The 21,486-nt window shown below is 35.1% G+C and overlaps 1 protein-coding gene across 1 annotated transcript in view; it reads right to left on the bottom strand.

Moving 5' to 3' along the window:
• Positions 1-21,486, bottom strand: part of KLHL1 (kelch like family member 1) — a 181,724-nt gene that overhangs the window by 119,590 nt on the left and 40,648 nt on the right. The window contains exons 2-3 of the mRNA XM_072355084.1: positions 15,123-15,305; positions 4,495-4,631 (exon numbers count right to left, since the gene is read on the bottom strand). Of these exons, the coding sequence (XP_072211185.1) occupies positions 4,495-4,631; positions 15,123-15,305 (320 nt within the window). The remainder of the gene's footprint in view (positions 1-4,494; positions 4,632-15,122; positions 15,306-21,486) is intronic.

Genomic DNA, 21,486 nt, shown 5'->3' with positions numbered 1-21,486 from the left:
TATATAAATATATATTTCAAATATCTCATACATATGTATAATTTTATAAATTCATACCTTATATATTAATCTAAGGAGACGTAAAAGTGAAATTGATTAGGATCTACTGGAATGGAAAACTTTCTTGAGATTATTGAATAAGAAAAAAATATAGGACAGTATTTTGTTGTGTTAGTTTTTTTATAAGATGAATGAAGACAGAACAATTTTCCTTAAAAATAAAAGCTTAAAATACATTTTGTTCAAAATATTTAACAAACAAGCTGCCAAGAGTGATAGAAATGCTTATAGAAGCTAGTGTTGTCTTAGCAAAAATATTATCTTTATTATAGTGGTGTAAAGAATTTCTAAACTGATCAGAATTTCGTTTACATAAATATAAGTAAATTCCAATGTAAGTTTTGGATAAGTATAGGAAAAATAGCCTTGGTTTTGAAATACATACAATCTGTTCACTTTCTTTGACATTTTTATTAACACTATTTTGGTTTTGGATTTGAATACTTTGTTTTCTCCCTCTCTAAATGCATTCTGTAACTGCGAGCTAAAAAGCCTCTGTTTTGGGACAGATAATAAATCCAGAGACTTGCTAAAAATAATTTATGTTAGGTAATATAATATAAAACGGTTTACTTTTAAAAATCACATTGTAAAAATATGTGCAATGTAATAACACTCTTTGCTTCTGAGGTTTTGCAAACAAGCCCACATTCATGTATATTTTAGTAAAGTGTTCAGTCATCCCTTGGAAAAAATAAACTTCTCTAAAACAGCAGCACCTATACATGAAATAAATGTTTCAGGATGCACATCTTCATCAAGACATTTATAACTAGTTCCTTGTGCCAAAGAGAATTCATAATATTAAATACGATTAACCCAAAATAAATAGCTATATAGGTGTGAGACCTGTTGAAAAGTAAAAAATTAATAAACTGATGATGAACTCTCTTGTTCAGATCCTCTAGGAGTTCAAATACTCTCAAATGTATCCATTAACACAAAAAATAACAAATTTCAAGAAAGAAGAAAAATACAAGAATTTAGAAGTTAGCAGTAGCAAACGTTATTACTGACCTTCTGAAGTTTTTACAGCAGACTTCTGTTCCATTTAAAAATAAGTGGAGTCTGCATCCCTGAAAGAATTTAATACACGTAGTTTAGAGATGTGACTTGGTAGGTCAGGTTGTTGACCTTGGACTTGATAATCTTGAAGGACTTTTCCAAACAATGATTTTACAATTCATTGCATTTTACCTTGAATGGTTTCTGTGTCTGAGATACAAGAGGCTGGATCTCCAATTCACCTGAATAAAGTATTCTGTTTACATTGTAATTGCTCCGAAAGATCTGTAAAAATGTTATCTTCCACATATCTTTTAAAATTTTATTTATTTATTTATTTGCTTATTTATATATTCTTAGAGAGAAGGAAGTATTTGCCAGAAAAGGGAAATAGATGGAAAAACAGAAGAATTATCTACATGTCAAAACGGTTTGCTTTTTCTGGGATAAAGATGAAAGAGCTCACTAAACTCATCACAAATAAATATTTTGTAGGTTTTTTGTTTGTTTGTTTTGTTTTGTTTTTGTTTTTTTTTTCATGCACTGTGCAGTCAGTAATTAGAATTGGACATCTGAATTCTCTAGATTCTTTAGACTATGCATGCCCCATATTACAGATGAAAACTAAAATGTATTAGCTGGAACATCACGGGGAACAGCTCAGCAGCTATTTTCTTTATTTTTCAGTGTTCTTGCTGACATCCATGTAGCAGAGAATAAAATGATATGGCTTTAAGGAAAAGGGGGCATGAACTAGTCTGGGGATAAATAAAGAACCAGAAGGCAAGAAAAGATGTTCCGAATTTATGCATCTAGATAAATCATGAGAGATACTGGAAAATCAAGGGGAAATGTAAGAATAAGGTTTGATGGGACAGGCAAAGAACACTGGAAAGTAGAATGATTAACCAAGAATCAAAGACTGTTTACTTCAGTAAATCCAACCTACTGATCTAAGCGCTCCCTGACCAGCTGTGAGTTACCACTACTGAATTGTTGGTAGCACTTTTAAATGTTCTCACCCTCCACACAAGGATGTCCAGATCCACAATGATTCTATGCATTTAGGATATGCTAGAAAGAGTGCTGGTGGAGTATGGCTAAAACTGTGTCAGCATCAATAAAAATAATAATGTAATAATCATGTTCTGATGTCTGCAAACCCTTCCTAGAGCTGTTTGCTTTACTTGTGTAACTGTAGCAAGGAAGTTTAGGAGTTGGTCAAGATGCCCAATGAAGAGAAATGAAACAGAGAAACAAAGAGTCTAACAAGAATTTCAAGAGATAAGTGCAAAAGCTGAGAATTAAGTCAGAACAAAGAACCTGATGGAGCAGGAATGGAAGATAAAGGAAGAAAACCTGAAGGTTCTATGGAATCCAAAACGTTCTCTTTTAGCATGTAAGATAACTGTCATCACTCCTTCTGGACAACAATTACTTTATTTTTAAAGTGAAATTTATTTTTAAAGTGGACATTTGAGAAGACACCTTTAGAGTTTTATTTTGTCTCCAGAATGTGTTAGAACTAAAAGGATAATGGTGTATTAGCAGTGCAAGTGTTAGAAATTAGAGTTCTTTGTGACCATGTTAAATTTCCATTTCTTCAAAGTAGTTTGAGCTTTATGTGACAGTTTAAATGAAATAATATTATGGATGCAAATTCACACATAGGAAATTAGAAAACATTAAAATTACTATGAAAATCCTTTTTCATGTATTTGTGAATGCTGGTCCTTAACCACCTTAAATGAAACCTTTTCACCTTAAATGAAACCTCCATGTTTTAAAGCTCATATGAGAAACAGAATTCAACATTTTGCAGAGAGAAATCAAACTGAGTGAAGAAACTGAAAACCTTATGCAGGAAGAGAATGTATTAGCTTTCCTAGTTTTTTGTTACAACATCCATTCCTCACAGTTAAAGGTAACAAAGGTACAAAGGTAAGCAATAAACTTACAAGATAGCTTAATCTATACCTAGATTTTATCATTTGCTGTAACTATGAACTATGCTGTGCGTTTGTTTGTGACACTGTTAGTGAAAGCTGAGGCAAGAGAACCAAGCTGTACTTCAGTATTTCCAGAGTTTTGCTCCCAGTGGAGCAACACTGTCACTCATCTTCCTCTACCTCTAATGCATTTACAGAATGACTTACTGTTACCTGTAATGCCTTTTGCTATTCTGTCTAAAGGTATTCTTGATTTTGCCCCAGTATCCCTGTACTGTTCATTTCACACTCATACCTAGTAACGTGATTGCATCTTTCTCATGCTTGATGACAAGTACTTACATTTTGTTCATTTCATGGGTCCCTAGCTTGAGAATATCTGGATGACGTACTGTCCTGAACAGCAAAACTAAATTTAAATGGAGTTGACAATGTCCTTTGAAGATAGTCTGACATTCCTATTGTCTGAGCTTCTGAAACATGATACCCAAAAAAGAACATTTTTAAACTTAAATTATGTTTGTTTGCTGTTCTTGCTTCCTATTAAAGAGAGTAAAAACCACAGCACATATCCTGATCAAATATTTCAAAGCAAAAAGCATCTTATGACTAAATTATTATTTAGACAGGATTTAAACTAAAGGTTACATATTATCCATTTAAAATTGAAGTTAAAATCAAATGCTTAATAGCAAAATTATGATAAAATATTATTAATTTAAACAATATAAGGATGTTTTTGAGGAAACAGAAAGTAGCTTGCGTTTTATAATAGCATAATTTTTATGCAACAGGAGACAAATTCAGACTACAAATCTTGTTGGTACTTCCTATCTTTTAATTACTTTATTTTGTGACCTTATTATTTTTCAATATTAATTCACTTCAGATACATTGTGCATAAAAGCTTGTTTAAGAAGGATTAAAAAAAAAGAATTTATTATGCATTAAAGCATAACATCTATTCAGTAGGAAGTTCTGAGTTATTAACTCTGAGTTATGAGCTATTCAGAAATATTATAGAACCAAGTATCATCTTATAATATGAAAAGAGAATGACAACACCCAGGTCTTAACAAGAAACTTTCAAAAGATCTATATGAGTATGTAAACAGGAATTAGACCAAAATAGCAGTGTAGTGTAATCTTCAAAAATATAGGTATTATAGTAGGATCATAGAATTCCTGCACTGAATTCATGAAATCTGAATTATACACACAATGAGGCACTCATTTTTATGTATTTCAAAACCAAGAAATAGATATCTTTTTTTAAACTGTTTGCATGTGCTTATACACCCAACATATTTAACAGATCAGGTACAAGAGAATGTTAGAATTTAGCCCTAGAACTCATGTTTTGAATGAATGACATTCATTAAAAAAAAAAAAAAAAAAAGTACATGCAGCACATAAAACTATCAACATAAAACTATCAGCATCTTTGACTGTAGTAAGTATAATGTATTCACTGAAATACCTGTATATGCAAACTGAACAAGATCCCATAATGCATTAGGGTCTATGCCTTCCATTTTGATCTCCTCTTGCTTGGCTTCACAAACATCACTTGTAAACATGGCAGCAAAGTAGTCAGAGACAGAACTGAGGACAAGTCTGAAAAAAAGTTGAAAGCCAGTGTCAATACACATCTTAAAAATTCCACATTTTCAAGCTCTTAAAATCTTTCATAATTATAAATTAGCAGGATCAATACATAACAAATGCATACAAGCAGTAAAATACAAGATGACATTTAATTCTAATTTGACTCTGCTTCCTGTGATATGAACCAAGAGGCATATTAGCATATGCACATGAAAAAGACACAGGCATTAGCTTTAAGTCTTTATGATGTCTCCTATCATGCATATGAACTTATTGTTAACAAGATAACCTCCCTGTATCAAAGAAAAAATAAAAGAGAAACAAATTTCTTACTCCATTAGTACCCTATATTGGGCTTAGTTTTGATAAATTTTAGTAACAGCATAAAACTTCACAAGAGCCTTCAATCTTCAGAAAGACTGATAATAGCTGCTATTCAATAAATTTAAAAGAAACAAATCCACGATAATACAAGGATGTTGCTTCTCTATTCATGTTAGCAAACATTTCCAAAGAAAAAGAAGAAAGAAAAAAAGAAAAAAGAAAGTGAAAGTAAAAAACAAAAACAATCAGAAAAGAATAAGAAGTTATCACTCATCATCCGGTGTAATAATTGATTGCTTTTCCTCTCTTAGTTCATTAGCTTCAGTGCTTTAAGCTACTATACTTTACCTGCAAGTAAGGCAGCTTCAGATCATATATATTATCTTTACTTTGGCTCAAATGATGGGAAATGACTAATTTTGATAGTTTAATCCCTTCTGATGGTATACTCAACTCTGGCAATCATGAACTTTAGAAGCTTCTAATGCATAAAAAAGCTTATATTTACCTAGGTTACTCTGAAAGTAATACCTCCTATTTACATAATATTTCCATGGAAACGGATACAAAGAGCACAATAACAGTATTGGGTACAGCAAATTTTCAGCTACAAACACTACTTTTAACACAGTAACCACAATTAGTGAATTCATATGAATGCACTGATCAAGATGTTCTTCATTTCATGGTGTGACATCTGTGCATGGCCATCTGGAACGTGGCTCATCTTTCTTGTCACTATTACTAAAATGTGCCATCCGCTGCCTCACTGTGCTCACATCCACAGTTTTGCCTCCATAAATGTCCAGCAAAAGACAATCAAAGTCAGTGAGTGCCACTGTTTCCACAAGGAGGAATTCAACGACACACCTTTGCTTCATACGCACTTCCATGTCAGGTGTGATTTTGTCAGACTGCCCGTCCACTGCCATCTGTCACACAGCAACAAGATGTTAGCAGGAAGGTTCAACCTCTACTGCCATACCACCAACATCCACCTCTGACATCTGGGTAAATACATTCTAAGTAATCTTAGTGGACTACCACTGCAAAAGAGCACTCAGTCCAGATAAGCACATGACTAGACAAGATTCAAACCAAACTGAAAAATCTGAAATATATATATAACAAAGATGTCAAGTTTTTATTACCTCATTTATTAAGGTAAACAGTTTAGATGAAAAGAAATGTCCTGTGAGGTAACTGCTCACCTAAGCAAGCAAGACATGCTTTTGAACAGTTATTTTTTCTTTATTCTGTACATTACTCACTAGTCCATATAAATAATAAAATAGCTATTTCATCAATGGAGTAAAATCAATGAGTAAACTGATTTCTAGATATAATGTTTTTCCTTTGGAATTGCATCAAATGCTAAACTGAAGTGAAAGAAACTTGCTAATTACACTTAATTCTGAAAGTTGATACTTTTTATAAATCTTGTGCTCCAGGAATATCTAGTGCAGAGAGGGAAAATGAAAAGTAAAAAAATCAAAGCACTTACAATTAATTTGTAATGATCTACTGCTTTTTGTATCTTAGAAGGTTCTGTAAGACTCCTAAATCTTGGCCTAAAGGCATTTTGACCTACTCATCAGATGTCTGAGGATGTCGTCTGTTTTCAGCTGATGGTCTGTCAGTTAGAATACATAATACACTCTTTCATCTTAGAGAATCACAGCAGGCAACTCATGGCTACAAAACGAATTTGTAGACTCGGAATGATTTTCTCCATACTAAGGGGTTTCTTGACCTTTACTACAACTGAATTCATCCATCCTCATTTTTTTTCTAATTTCTTTTATGATATAATATGCAATTTATTTCTGTTGTTGCATTTTTTCCTACCATGTCAGATTTTATTTTACTTTTATTACAGGATATTTAATTTCAATTTTCACCACTGTTTTCAGATTAGCCTCTGATACAGGTTTCCCTCAAACTGGTTGGCATATTTATTAATTGAAAGAAAAAACAATCCAAGTCACTTGGATCTTTTAAGCAAGCTCTAATGATATTTCACTGCCAGCTGAGTAGTACCTCAGACAGTACTTCAAAAATTCATAAGCACAGCTTTCTCCCACGTATATAACACTGGTTCATACAGAAGCCGATGATTCATTGATTTTAAATATCATTTGTTGCTATGTATAGGATACCAGCTGACATAGGTTGTCTTTGCTGATAATCATGCTCTGTCATTCTTGAAGGAGCCAAACATTTGCTCAAGATATGTGTGTATATATATATATATGATTTCATAAATGTTAAAGCTCACAGAACATAAAGTATTCACTTGAAAAAAAATCTCAGGAAAAAAAAAAGAAACACTCTGTCTGACACTTCCAGAACATTTTTTTGTCAGACTTACAAGTGTAAATATAGTAGGAAGCTCCTTCTCTCTTTTACAGTACAAAATGAAACACAATTTTGCAGCCATTGCTGCCATAATACTTTCACAATTTGTATGCAAATCTGACATTGGTGTGTAAGAGGTAGATTGTGTTTTTGCAGTGGAAATTTCCAGTATTTCTGTATGTAATATAAGATTGGATTGCTTTTCATAAATAAAGTTGAACAAAGTTGAGTCTCAGTTGAGTCTGGGGTGTCCCAGCCTAGGTAAAATTGGCACAGGCACTAGGTAAGGTAATTATGTAGGGTAGGGGACAGTCCAGTACAGGCCTCTTATCATTGTAGAAGGCACAGAATATACCCAAAGACACTGGGCTGGTAACAGGCATTGTATGGAAGTGTAACATAGGTATGGAAGCATAACATAGCAACAGCATCAGGAGACTGTGAGCCTGAGACGCTCAACCAATGAGTACTGGGAGAGGCTTTACCTACGCTGGACCCAGGGTATGTACTGGAATGGATTTCACTGACTAGTGGCGCAATTTCTCCCTTGCCAGTAGGGGGTGTGTGCCCATTATTGCAACAATGAATAAACTGCTCTTCACAGAGATCTTTGCCTGACTATAAATTTTTGTTCTTGAGCATGTTTCTCACGAGTGTTTCCACTTTTGCATTTCCACCAAACTACACAGTCTATAACAGCTTTAGTTATTTTTTTTTTTGTTTCTTTGTTTAACAGAGAGCTCAAGTAATATGCAAATCTCAGCTGCCAGACTTGATAACAAAATATATTGTCCAAAACAATTTGCAAGTGTCAGTTCATGTTCTTGTGTCAATTTAAAAGGTACTGGTTATTGCAGTCAGCACTTTGAACTTTATGACATTTGAACAGAGTGAGAGAAGACAGAAATATGAATCCAAGCAACTTCTCAAAATTTGGGAACGGGAAAGAGAGACAAAGTGTCACAGTGATGAAGATAAGAGCAGATAAGATTTGTTATGACACAAATACAATGCAGAGCTCAGTATTTTCCTCTAGAAGAAGAATCACATATTCAAGCAAAGAAAGAGAACACAATCAACTATGATCCTCTACTAGATGGCTTAATGACTTTATTTGTTCCCTATTAAATCCAAAAGAAAAAGAGTAAAAAGAAGAGTCCAATCTTAGCTCCTCTGAACTATCAGAAGAAATGACAGAAACATGAAGATTAGGTTTGATGAAAGAACAGAGATCTGTGAAATCATTAGAATAAATGGCTGTTTCAGTGTTTAATTTATTTATTTTTTTCTAGGTCTATTTGTCATCCTCTTCTTTTATTCTCAAACTCTATTTTAGAGAGATGAAACAATATGGCATAGTTATTAATTCATCTCCATAACTCATTTCTCCATATAGCTCAATTCGGTCATATCCTTGTGTGTGATCTTCAATCCCTTTTTAGTGGTAGCCTGTCAGACAATTTCAGTTATTGCACCTACTTCATTTCATAAAGTAACACCATTAAGACTTTGGTTTAGTAAGTCTGCATTTTGTTAATAATAATGTCATTTAACTCCTGAAACTGTCTCTGTATTTCTTTCTCAGTACTTTTTTTTTTTTTTTTTCCTCTTTAACTTGACCTTAAAACAGCACAAACTGCATTAGCCCAGTATGTCTATGGCAGTGGGCTAGACTGGGTCTGTCCTACACAAGTGAGGGTGTGCGTTCCAGAACTAATGTAGGCAGCACATCTAAACTATTTTAGGCAAATCTCCATTTTTATTTTCATGTTGACCCCTGGGATTATGGCTTGATTACTAATCTTCTTTTACATTTGATTGCTTTGATTATATCACTGTAGTTTTGAATAATGTTTACTCACTTGTGTATGTGTGTGTGCGTGTGTGTGTGTATAATTCAAATCCAACCTAGTTAGACATCTAGCTGCAACTGCATTTGGTTGATTGCAAGCAGTAAACAGGAAGAAAGTGACAACCATAGAGCTTTTTTTTTTTTTAATTATTATTATTTTATTATTTTTTTCTTTTTTATTTTTATTTTTATTTTTATTTGTTTGTTTTGTAACAGCAGTGCCCAAGTTCTTTTTATTCCAAGCATACTGAAGTTATAATAAGTTTCCGGTTATAGTCCAAATAAGAAATATAGGGAAAAAAAAAAAAAAAAAAAAAGAAAAAGAAAAAGAAAAGGAAGAAGAAAAAAAAAAAAAAAACCCACAGAATTAATTGAGAAATTAGAAATTCCATGTTAATAAAGTTTTAAAATGAAGGTGAACTGTTGTGAACTGTTAACAGTATTATAGCTGAAAAAAAATAGTGAAAATATTATTTCAGCATTTCCCTTCTCCAAAACATGTTACATATTTGCATTTGATTATTGTCTCTACAGCAAAGCAGCAATAAAACCAGATTTTATCCCCCAACTTTATTTAAATTTCAAATACTTTCCTCTCTGTTAAATAGATTTACTTATTTTCTCAGAATCTCTTCTGGTTGACTTCTCATCATTGGAATTCATGAGCCAGCAAAAAAGTTCAGGTCACTTTAAAGCTGTTTGAGTCATCAGAACAATGAACAGCAGCTATAATAAGACTAAGAATTCAGCATGATGCCTTCAAGTGAAAAACTAGACCTCCATGATAATGGTTTATGGTCTACCGCCCAGTGTGACATTACACCTTTACTTACATAAAATTAAAATATATAAAAGAATGAAAATTAGATAAATACAAGCAGTAAAATGTAACTTGGTAGCTTTAAGGATATGGCCTGAGCTAATCTGATATTCTTCCTCAGAAAGTGATTGGAAAAGAAAGAAAAAAAGACTAAATAGAAAGAAACTGGAAATGACAGATTACAGATTGCAGATCACAATCTTCATTGTAAACTATGATTTGTAATATGTCTTCATTTACCTCAAATAAAACAGTTTTAGGTGGATTTTAGGTGGATTTTTATTGATAAGAGTTTGTTTTATCCAGGATAAAATTTTATAAACTTTGCATGGGAAATCTTCCACTTAATATATGTTACTGAATATATAAACTCCACAAATACTGATCATCCTACAAGCAGGACTACAGGAATACAATACCAATAATGTCCATCCCAGTAAAACATTAACTGGAGGAGGCACTTTGTTGGTTCTGTTTCTGAATAATCTTGGGAAAAATAGTCACAGAATCACAGAATCACAGAATTGTAGGGGTTGGAAGGGACCTCTAGAGATCATCGAGTCCAACCCCCCTGCCAAAGCAGACTCCCTATACCACGTCACACAGGTAGGCATCCAGGCGGGTCTTGAATATCTCCAGAGAAGGAGACTCCGCAACACCCCTGGGCAGCCGGTTCCAGTGCTCCGTCACCCTCACTGTAAAGAAGTTCTTGCGCACATTCGTGCGGAACTTCCTATGCTGAAGTTTCAGCCTATTTCCCCTAGTCCTGTCCCCACACACTACTGAAAAGAGACCAGCCTCACCACTATGGCTCCCATTCTTCAGGTATTTATAAACCTGGATCAAGTCCCCTCTCAGCCTTCTTTTCTCAAGGCTAAACAGACCCAGTTCCCTAAGTCTCTCCTTGTAGGGGAGATGCTCCAGGCCCTTCACCATCTTTGTGGCCCTCCGCCGGACTCTTTACAAGAGATCCCTGTCTTTTTTGTACTGGGGAGCCCAGAACTGGACACAGTATTCCAGATGAGGCCTCACCAGGGCAGAGTAGAGGGGGAGGATCACCTCCCTCGACCTGCTGGCCACGCTCTTTTTAATGCACCCCAGTATGCCATTGGCCTTTTTGGCTACAAGGGCACACTGCTGGCTCATGGCCAACCTGTCGTCCACCAGGACGCCCAGGTCCCTCTCAGCAGAGCTCCTCTCCAGCAGGTCTTCCCCCAGCCTGTACTGGTGAATGCAATTATTTCTACCTGGGTGCAAGACTCTACACTTGCTTTTGTTAAACCTCATCCGGTTTCTTACTGCCCAGCTCTCCAGCCTGTCCAGGTCTCTCTGAATGGCAGCACAGCCTTCAGGCGTGTCAGCCAAACCTCCCAACTTCGTGTCATCAGCAAACTTGCTGAGGGTGGCCACTATCCCCTCATCAAGATCGTCGATGAAGATGTTGAACAAGACTGGACGCAGTACAGACCCCTGGGAGACACCGCTAGTCACAGGCCTCCAGCCGGACACTGCAGTGCCAACGACAACCCTCTGCACTCTGCTAGTAAGCCAATTCTTGATCCACTTCACCGTCCACTCATCTATCCCATACTTCCTCAGCTTTGTTATAAGGATGTCATGGGGGACCGTATCAAAAGCCTTACTGAAATCAAGGTAGACTATATCTACCACTCTCCCCCCATCCACCCAGCGAGTGACATCTTCATAAAAGGCCACCAGGTTGGTCAAGAACCATAGTGCTGGACCTGTGATGCTTAGTGATGTCAAACATAGCTGCAGTGACAATAAGATGACACAGTTTAAGAGAACAAATCCTGACAGCAGTTAGTAAAATGGGAAATTTCAATTCCAGTTGTCAGAAGTGATTCCTGGTTGAGCGCAAAAGGAAGAAGTACACAGAAGGTTTCAGCATGCAAGCACATCCTGGGAGAAACACAGAGGCACTGTCCTAAGATGCAGAAATTGAATTACTCAAAAAAAAGATCAGGTGAAGATGAAAGTTAACAGGGGACATGAAGGGAGAAAGAAATTCTTTAATTATAATGGCAGTAAAAGAAAGATGAGGGAATTTCTTTTTGACCACTGCTCAACAGAGGAGCAACAAAGGACTCAGAAAAAGCCACACAACTTAAAACTTTCTTAGGTGCAGTCTTTTGGTTGTTGTTGTTGCTGTTTTCTTCGTGATTTCTGAACTTCCATTTTCCTGTGCCTAGTGGCAAGATCTATGGTGTACGAAGTATCTCTCACAGCAGAGGAACAAGTACTTAGGGAGCGATAGAAGTAAATCAGAAGAGTCCATGGGACCAGAGGCAACTGTAAGATGTTTCTAGGGACTGGAAAAATATATAACTTCCATCTATCCTAAGAAAGATGTAAGTACAGTCTTGTTTTTCTGGTCACAGAGATCACAAAGCAAATCTTCATAAAAACTACATACATGCTGGATCACTAAAGAGAGTGAGGATAATCAGAGACAGGAAGAGGCTGCCAAGAGAGGAACGTTCATAAGTGCCAATATTTAATGACCCTCAACAGGCTAATCTAACTTTGGACTTGAGCCTGCTTTGAACAGAGGCTGTTGAATCTGACTCTAGAAGGTCTCTTCCAAATTAAATTATATTTTAGGATTGTAACAGGCTAAAAGCAAGCAGAAAGCCATTTTCAGTACTTGTCCAGTCACAACTATCTAATTCAAAACAAATAATAGGAAATACAGAGAAAATTCAGAAAACGTTTTTTGTTTGTTTGTTTGTTTTTTCCTTTTTTTTTTTTTTTTTTTTTTTTCTCTTATTGGACAAAATTCCAATGTATTCAGAACAAAATCTTTTCAATTATACATAATTCAAAAGTTCTTTGACCAATTTTTTGATACCCGGTCTTTTGACTGCAGAGGACTGTATCAGTGGAAAGTTTTCTGGAGATCTACTAGAAAACCTAAATATGATTTTGCTTATTATTTCATGATCAGTCCTCTCCTTATTAAAGTATTTGCCCAAGTCTAGAAGGACTTAAATATGCAGCAGAATTTATATGACAAAGGTGAAACCAAATTTACTACTGACAGGCAGGAATACAAACATGTACAGCTGTCTTAAGAACAGTGGGAAAAGTGAACTAAATTGATTTATATATATACATATATATTGCAGTTTCCTGTTTCCTTTTCTACAAACTATGAACTCTACTAAAATAATTAAAAATGGCAAAAAATATACTGCTAAAGAAAAGTAGTGTATTTTAAGTAACCTATACTCAACAAGGCAAAGCACTAATAATAATTATATGTATCTAGTAAGTATGTTTCCCTAACAGTTTAAGAGTGTAGATTCAGGCACTGCATTTGTTTTATTCTTTACTTCATCTGTTCTGGAAAATGTGCAATGCAAAAATAGACCAAAAACCTGTCAGAGAGGAACAACCAATTTATCATTATTTCTACAAAATTTTGTTCATTCAGAAATGTTCAGGAATGTATGGAATGTCTCCTGTTTATTTCTATGGAAACTACAACAGGCACAGAGAACACAGTAACGCTAACAGACAGAGCATGTACTCAGCTACAAAATACTAGTTTTCAACACAGTCACCACCACTAGCTATGCATTTTTGCCAGTGATGAGCAAGAGCTGGCACGCTGTGCCCATAAATATCTGCATCAGTGGAGGTGACACAGTCGCTGTCAGAAAATGATGAAATGCACTGCCCACCACCTCAGTGTGCTCACATATGCTGTTTGGTCTCCATCAGTGTTCAGCAAGTATCAGTGCACCTCAGTGGGTGCCATTTATTCTGCATGGAGGAATTAAATGACACATCTTTGCTTTATATGCACTTGCATGTCAGATGACATTTTGTCAGGCTGCCCCTCTGCTGCCATCTATCACACACCAACAAAATGTAGTGGAATATTAGTGGGAAGGTTCAACCCCCACTGCCATGTCACCACCATCCACCTCTGATGTTATAAGCCAACATCATAAAATAGGATACATTACTTTTAGAGCTGCTCTCATAAAAATGGACACAGATTCGAAGGCCTTAGGTCTTTATTCTTTGTATTTTCTTCTTCTTGGAACACCGTAAATGCCAATTGACAGAAAGACTGAAATTTAGTATAATTGTCTATTTACTTTACTAAAGAAAAGACCGTAGTATTCTAGATAAAAACAGCATCAGATGACAACTGTCAGGGGTGCAAAAAGCATCAGATGCATAATAGGTTTAATAGTGGCTAAAAGCCCGGAATGTGAGCAAAGCTAGTTACTAGCTCAGTGGGTAGAAATTACTGGGAACTTTTCTGGCATCTAGAAATCTGAGTATATCAGTGCAAGATAGGAGAAGGAAACAAAGTCTTAAGAATGATAAATGCCAAAAGGAGACAGATTTCTGTGTTTATTACATCTACTAATCTGGATCTATGAGGACTCTTCTTCATATGTGCTGCAAGATACCTAGATCAATTTGTTACTGGTATTTTTTCTCATTTATTTTAATTATTCAGGTTATCTAAATACTTTTACTATCTCAGGAGAGATCTATTACGTTAACTATCTCAGGAGATAAACCAGAGCACAGGCAAGGAAGAGGTCACTATTGGACTGTAGCCTTACACAGAGTTTAAATGCAAAAATACTTTCTCTCTAATCTGGAAATTAAAAAGCATTCTGTGCATTTTAATCTAAACTCTTGAAGTGGATATTCATTTGTATGAAAACTCAAGGGATATACCAAAGACAAAAATCTCATCTGACTATAACTATTTTAAGCTCTAGTTATAGTCCAATATCAAGCATAATTTCATACATAGTAGCTGCTTTAATACTTGGTCATCTTGAAGAATTTTGAAAATGATAATGATACACACTTCTTATATTTACTTAAATTATTTTTTATACTTATTGTAAATTATTAAGCCATTTTTCAGTACATTCAAAGCAACCATTCATGAAAAGTTGATGTTCAGTATTGTTATCCTACTATACGTGTCTGAGAGAACTTGAGTAATATCTTCAAAGACTGGATCTTCGGATATCATCTACAGTCATTTACACTTTTGGTGGGAAGCAAGAAGGAAGATAAGGAGCCACAGAAAATCTTGTTCTATGAAACAAGCCCAAATATTTGATGTAATATGTTTACATCTTACCTGTGAGCAGGTATCTTGCGATTCCCAGCAATCAGGATAACATCGCAGAGCTGCTGTTGCTTCAGGTAGCTCTCCATTTTTCTGAAGGTTTGCTCAGCATGATGAACAGCCTGGTAGAATTCCTCAGAGGTACTTGAATCTATGTCGCAGTGAGGTGATAAGGGATGGCTAGCTGCTGACAACCTGTAAACCAAAAAAGAAGTTCCATGTTGGCAAGGTATGACCAGTTGCCTGGATGCCATCTCAAACTTCTGGAGGCTGGTAAGTGCAATTATTTCATCCTTCAAAATTCTCATCACCAGAAGTACAAGAAAGGATATGTTACAAGGCTTCTAACACTGAAATATGTGAGATTTTTTGGTGTTTTTTGTTTGTTTGTTTGTTTGTTTTTGGTTTGTTTGTTTGTTTTAGCATGGACACAGGAATAGTGCATTTATTTCCTCTTTAATAAGTTATAGAAAAATAAATAAAGACAACAAATAGAAGTTCAGTTTATTATTGTTAAAGATGACAGTACAGCTAGGTCTTCATTATCAAAATATGATTGCTTTCTTATTTCTAGCACTTTAGAACAAAATTATTCTATAGAATTAAACAAATTGCCTATATTTCTGTTTAATCTTTAACATGACTTCACAAAACAGAAGTTCCACCAACACTAAGAGCGCCTGCTCTAGCTCACTTCTTCAAATTCACATTAATTTTACACAAACTCGGGAAGAAAATTAAAACTCCAATTGACTTACTTTATAAGAAGTTGGGAATATTTCCATACTGATAAACTGTAGGCATATTTTTTAACCAACAGGCTCATTAAATTTACTAAATTAGCCTACAAAGATAATGATGTCTACAAGTTGTAAACTTAAAAATAAAACAAAAATAGGAGAAAACTGCCATTATTTATTTATTTATTTTCTTCAAAGTGTAGTCCAATTTTCTTAGTTTTATTTCATTTAGTTCAGGACATCTGATTTGGACCTTTACAGAAAATAAGAAAATCTGTCCACAAGCACTAGCCTTTGAGGAAATATGCACTTGGAAAAATATCATGAAACAGACACATTTTACAAAAAAAATATAATCAGCTGAAAATGGAGGCCTTCACAGATGATGCTGATTACATTCTTTTCTTCAACTAGATTTATATAAAACAAGTTACATACTCAACAGAAGACCATCAGAATATCACAGGACATATTTCAGTAGATCAAATTAAATTATATTACCAATTTTAATTCCAACCAGTTTCATTATCTATATGTTCCACTGAAAGGAATATGCCATTGTTTTCTGATTTTTGTTATCAGTATTCCATATCATAACATCATACAAAGCACCGGGAGTTAGAGTTAATGCTCCAGTATCATGGACTGCTAATTTGCCCCTTTTTCCCTTCCTGCTTGTCTTGGCATTGTGTGTGCTCCCTAGCTGTCTCACCTTCTGCATTACAGTAAGGCCTTTGGGTTTGGGGCATTCTCTCATTTTATTTGATTTCTTAGCCTCAATTCCAGCCATACTGTATTGCACTGTGTTATCTTGCATTCCAGTAGCTTATTAACGTTCCTTTTCAGATCACTGTCACTGTCTTGTTTTTAGGCCCGTCTCCCTACCCTTTAACCCTTTCCCCACTTTTCCCTGGGCATGGGTCCATGGATCCCTCCGCCCCACTAGTCATGGAACCAGGCCAAAACCGCTCATAAACCACTGACATACTCCAGTCCATTAAATTAAATTATATTGTCAATTTTAATTCAAACCAAACTCATTAACTACATATTCCATTGAAAGGAAAATATTCAAGATAGAGTAAGTAATTCCGATAATTTACACTAATAAGATAGCAGTTTCATTATATAAACTTTGCATTAATTGTGTACTATGTTCTAAGAAATAATATTAATAGACCTTAATATAATGTAACCCACACTTCTGGTGCTGGAAACATTTGAAAAGTGCATAATTTTTTAATTTTTTTTAAGTTTTTTAAATGATACACCATTGTTATATATATATGTATATATATATATATATATCTTTTAATATTTTATTGACTTTTGATAAACTATCATATAATTTAGAAATAACGTATTTCCTTTTGACATATACCAGTGATTTATTTTTGCATTATTTTTTGTCCAAAGGTATCCTGTATGTGAAAACACAGGGGAGATGAGGAGAAATTGATCCATCCTTCTGCCACAGGGAATAGCTATGCTTCAGAACATTCCTTTAAAGTAGTTAGAAGCCTGCCAAGGTGGCCTGTATATGATCTTACACAGACCCAATTCACCCCCTGATTTCTATCTCACCTTCTGATCTGTGCCACATGCATGTACTAGCATGTTAACTTTCAAAACTATTGCACACATTAATGTCACCTAAATATAATTAAACTGGACTTTGATAAATCATTATGAGTTTTTAATTAATTGGTATTGCAACTTGTATTCTGTTAAGGTTACCATATATGTGACGATTGTGTGGCTTATACTAGATACAAACTGAGAGTATGTAAGAAATTGAACTGGAAAAATTTTATTGACCATACTTACAAGAAACATTTATGAACTGGTAATTCAGAAAAGGACATTTCCTTAAATCTGTTGTATTCATCTCATATGTTCAAAGAGACCATGCAATACAGCTCTTAGAAGCTCCCTCTAAACTTTAAAATAAATGTAATATTTCCACGAGTGACATCATCTGCTTCCGCTCTATCTGGACTGCCACAGCATCGAACAGACATCCAAGTTTAGTTTCATATTGTGAATGATCAACTTTCACATACAACTGCAATGATGGAGCTAAGCTCCATTAGTAAGCTCCATTGGTATGGGTAACAGGAAGAGATTTCAATATTTTCTTTCAGTTATCCTCCCTGAGGTTTATTGTGGCCCTGTGCATAGTTCTTCATTTTTCATAGTTCTTCAGTTCTTCTAGTTCATAGTTCTTCAGTTTTATTGCTGAGTAATTAGAATGACAAGTAATTCACAGTAAAGAAATCAGTGTCTAATAAATGAGGTTGGTAGGGTTAAATAGTCATGCTTCTACTCTTCCTCCAGGAAATATGGAAGTTACAACATCAACAATTCTGAGAAATGAAAGTAACAGATAAGGTACTAATCCTGCCTCTTCCTGGCTTTTCAAAACACATTGCACTTTTAAGGTCAGAAAAACAGATTTATCCTTCTGTTTGTTTTTTTGTTTGTTTGTTTGTTTCTTTGTTTTTTGTTTGTTTGTTTTTTATGTTAGTTCTATAAACCCAGACTGAGCTTAAATGAACGTAATCTTTTTTGTCTTTTTGTCTTTGAATAGCTACAGTGAGTTTGCCACAAATTTTGCCCTCTTTTCTGCTTGTTAATTATAAACATTTTCCACCCTCTAAAAACATCAGTCTATCTGCCACATAATGAGTCATTAAAAGGCTACTCAAAAACAAGCATCCAAAGGCACGGTATATTTTAAATTACAATCTATCTTGAAAATTAACAAACTTAGTAGATGGCAGTAAGTTAATCTTTTATTTATTTTCTAAGAAAGCCCAGATAAAAAAATCTGCTATTGATCCTCTTTGAGAAGCTACCTCTTATTCATTATAAATGCTCTCTCTGCATAATCAATACTTTAAATTCAGTCAGTAGTTTGTTAATACAAGAATCGCTAAAGACCTTCAGAGAGTAAAGAATACTTGTTTTGTATCAGTTCATGAAAAGCATGAATTTATGACCAACAAGTGATATAAAAGTAACACTTTCTGTTTCTCTGTGTTGTAATTTGTTCAGGCACTCTGAACAATTCAGTGAGAATGCTGAGTTCTGCAGGAAATCCAGCATAAATTCATCTGAAGAACCCCTGATTTTCAAAACACTTTTAGCACTTTTGTACCTCAGTATGGATGAGAGGGCCTATTCTATAGTACAAGAAAATGAAAGACTCCTGATGGCCTTTTCCTGTAATCTTTCTTAGTACATAAGTGCACAATCTGAACTTTCTCTGGGCATCTCAATCTTCCAATTTGAAATTTCAAACACAAAGCATGCCTAGTCTAGAGCATTTTTTATCTTTAAGTGATTTAGTGAACAGTACAGAAATAAGAAAACAAAACCTTTCAGGCATTTACAACAATGGTACTGAGTTTGACAGGATGAAAACAATAAAAGGGCCAAAAAAAATATCAACATTGTAAATGATCAATAAGCTGAAGTGATTCTTCAGGAAATGGCAAACCAGAATGCTTACTGTGGGACTAAGAAAGTCATTACCTTGCAAATGAGAAAACAGCTTAGTAGCTACTTGTGCCATACGTAAACACACATGAGGTGCCTGGTTGGTACATGTGACCGAGGCATTGGTCTCCGTTCTGCACCAGCAATGGAGTCCATGACTCTCCTCCCACATATTACCAAATAAAATTGAAAAGAACAAAAATCCACCCCAGCAACTTCATATAGATTAATTTTCAGATTTCAGTATGCTGTGATGTTTTCAGAAAAGAAATGGTTCGGTGAATATCAATGGGTGCCACTTCTGTCTGCATGGAGGAATGCAGTGACACACCTTTTCTTCATCTGCACTTCCATGTCTGATGCCATTTTGTAGGGATGCCCCTCTGCTACTGCCTGTCCCACAACAATAAAATGTAATGGAATACTGGTGGGAAGGTTCAGTCTCTACTGCCATACCACCACCATCTGCCTCTGACACTGTGGACCAATAAAATAAAATAGGAGGTATTACCTTTGGAGCAACCCCCCTATAAACTGTGGAATTGTACTTAACAAAGTGAGATGGACTATCAGAAGTCATGACTTTAGTTAGTGACTACTTGCAAAAATGCAGAAGACAAAGTTTTATATATATATTTTTAAGTCTTTTAAATCATTTTCTTGTAGCAACAGAAGGTTTTAAAGTCTTTTTTCTTTCTTTTTCTTTTTTTTTTCCCTTTCTTTTCTTCTTTTTTTATTTTTTCTTATCAAAAGGCATGTTTTGTTTTTTTTTTCCCTCTGACTGGAATTGTATCTGCAACAGGGCTTTACCTGGAGATTCAGTAGATTAGTAAAAATGTATTTTATAAAAGACAATACTGGACAGAAGTGTCAGATAAAAAAAAAAATAATCAGAACATCAAATAAGACTATCTGTACCATTTCAGTTCAGAGATGAATTATTCCTGTCTCAGAGTTTCCCTATCTATAAAAAAAAAAAAAAAAAACAAAAAAAAAAAACCACACACATTTTGACAGTCATTGCAGATGATAGATTTGTCATTCTGAGGATAACATTGTTTCCTTGTAAATGTAATTTGGAGATCAAACTACTGGTAATGTGAATTATTCTTTGGACAACAAAAGAAAAAAAATCAGACACCAGGGCACCTGTATGAGTAGCAAAAAGATGTGTTAACCCACTGCTGGTAGGTTAATCTTGAGAGTATTGCAAGCCTCAGTAAACATAATACTAGTTGCCAGTTCAGTGTTATGACCTCAAACGAGTTGTCTGAGCAGCTCTTTTTAAGAACAGGACAATAAAAAGGGATCACTGTGCTAAATTGAAACTGTTTCTATGGAGAAAACAAGAAACAAAACAACAACAGCAACAAAAAAAAGATATATGTTTTTGTACAGTACATGATAGGAAAAAAAATAAAAACAGAAGTAGGCTTAGAAGAGTTCATTCAGACCAGAGTTTTACCAGGTTACTAATTGTGAATTGTAATAATCTCACACTGTTAGGTAGCTCAATTCCATCACACCTCTGTCTCTCTCCCCATCTTCACAAACACAGGGAGAGAAAGCAAGAAAAAAAAATAAAAATAAAATAAATAAAAAGGACAGAAAGATTGCTCACCTGTTACCTTCATGGGCAAAACAGAATAGTGAGGTTAATGTAATTTGACAATTACCTAAAAGACTAGAGCAACGAGTGACTAGAAGCAAACTGAACACCTTTTCTCCATCCACCCTCTCCTACTTTCTTCCCCCAAGTGGTGCAACAAAACAAGGAATGCAGGCTCTGATCAGGCCATTGCACTTTGTCACTCTTTCACGGTCACTCTCTACCTCTACTCCACATCCCTGCCATGGGATGCCATCCTTCCCTAATTGATCCTGCATGTAGGAACAGGCTACAGTTCTCTAGGCATTGCTCTAACATGGCTCTGTACCAACAGGGTCAACCTTCTGAAGCAGACTGCTCTGCACAGGTCCTCAAGGGCAGCAGCTCCTTCAGACCTCCTGCCTACCACAGGCTCCTCTCCTCCCTCTTTTCCTCCCCTCTCCCTCCTTTTAATACAAGAGAAGCAGACAAAATTCCTATTGCAAGCAATCAGCTTAGCCTCAGACTTAGCTTCTTCAGACATAAT

The sequence above is a fragment of the Excalfactoria chinensis genome, chromosome 1 (genome assembly GCF_039878825.1).
Source record: "Excalfactoria chinensis isolate bCotChi1 chromosome 1, bCotChi1.hap2, whole genome shotgun sequence".
Taxonomy (NCBI): domain Eukaryota; kingdom Metazoa; phylum Chordata; class Aves; order Galliformes; family Phasianidae; genus Excalfactoria; species Excalfactoria chinensis.
Note: the sequence above shows the minus strand (reverse complement) of the source record. Positions and strands in the feature narration are given on the sequence as shown.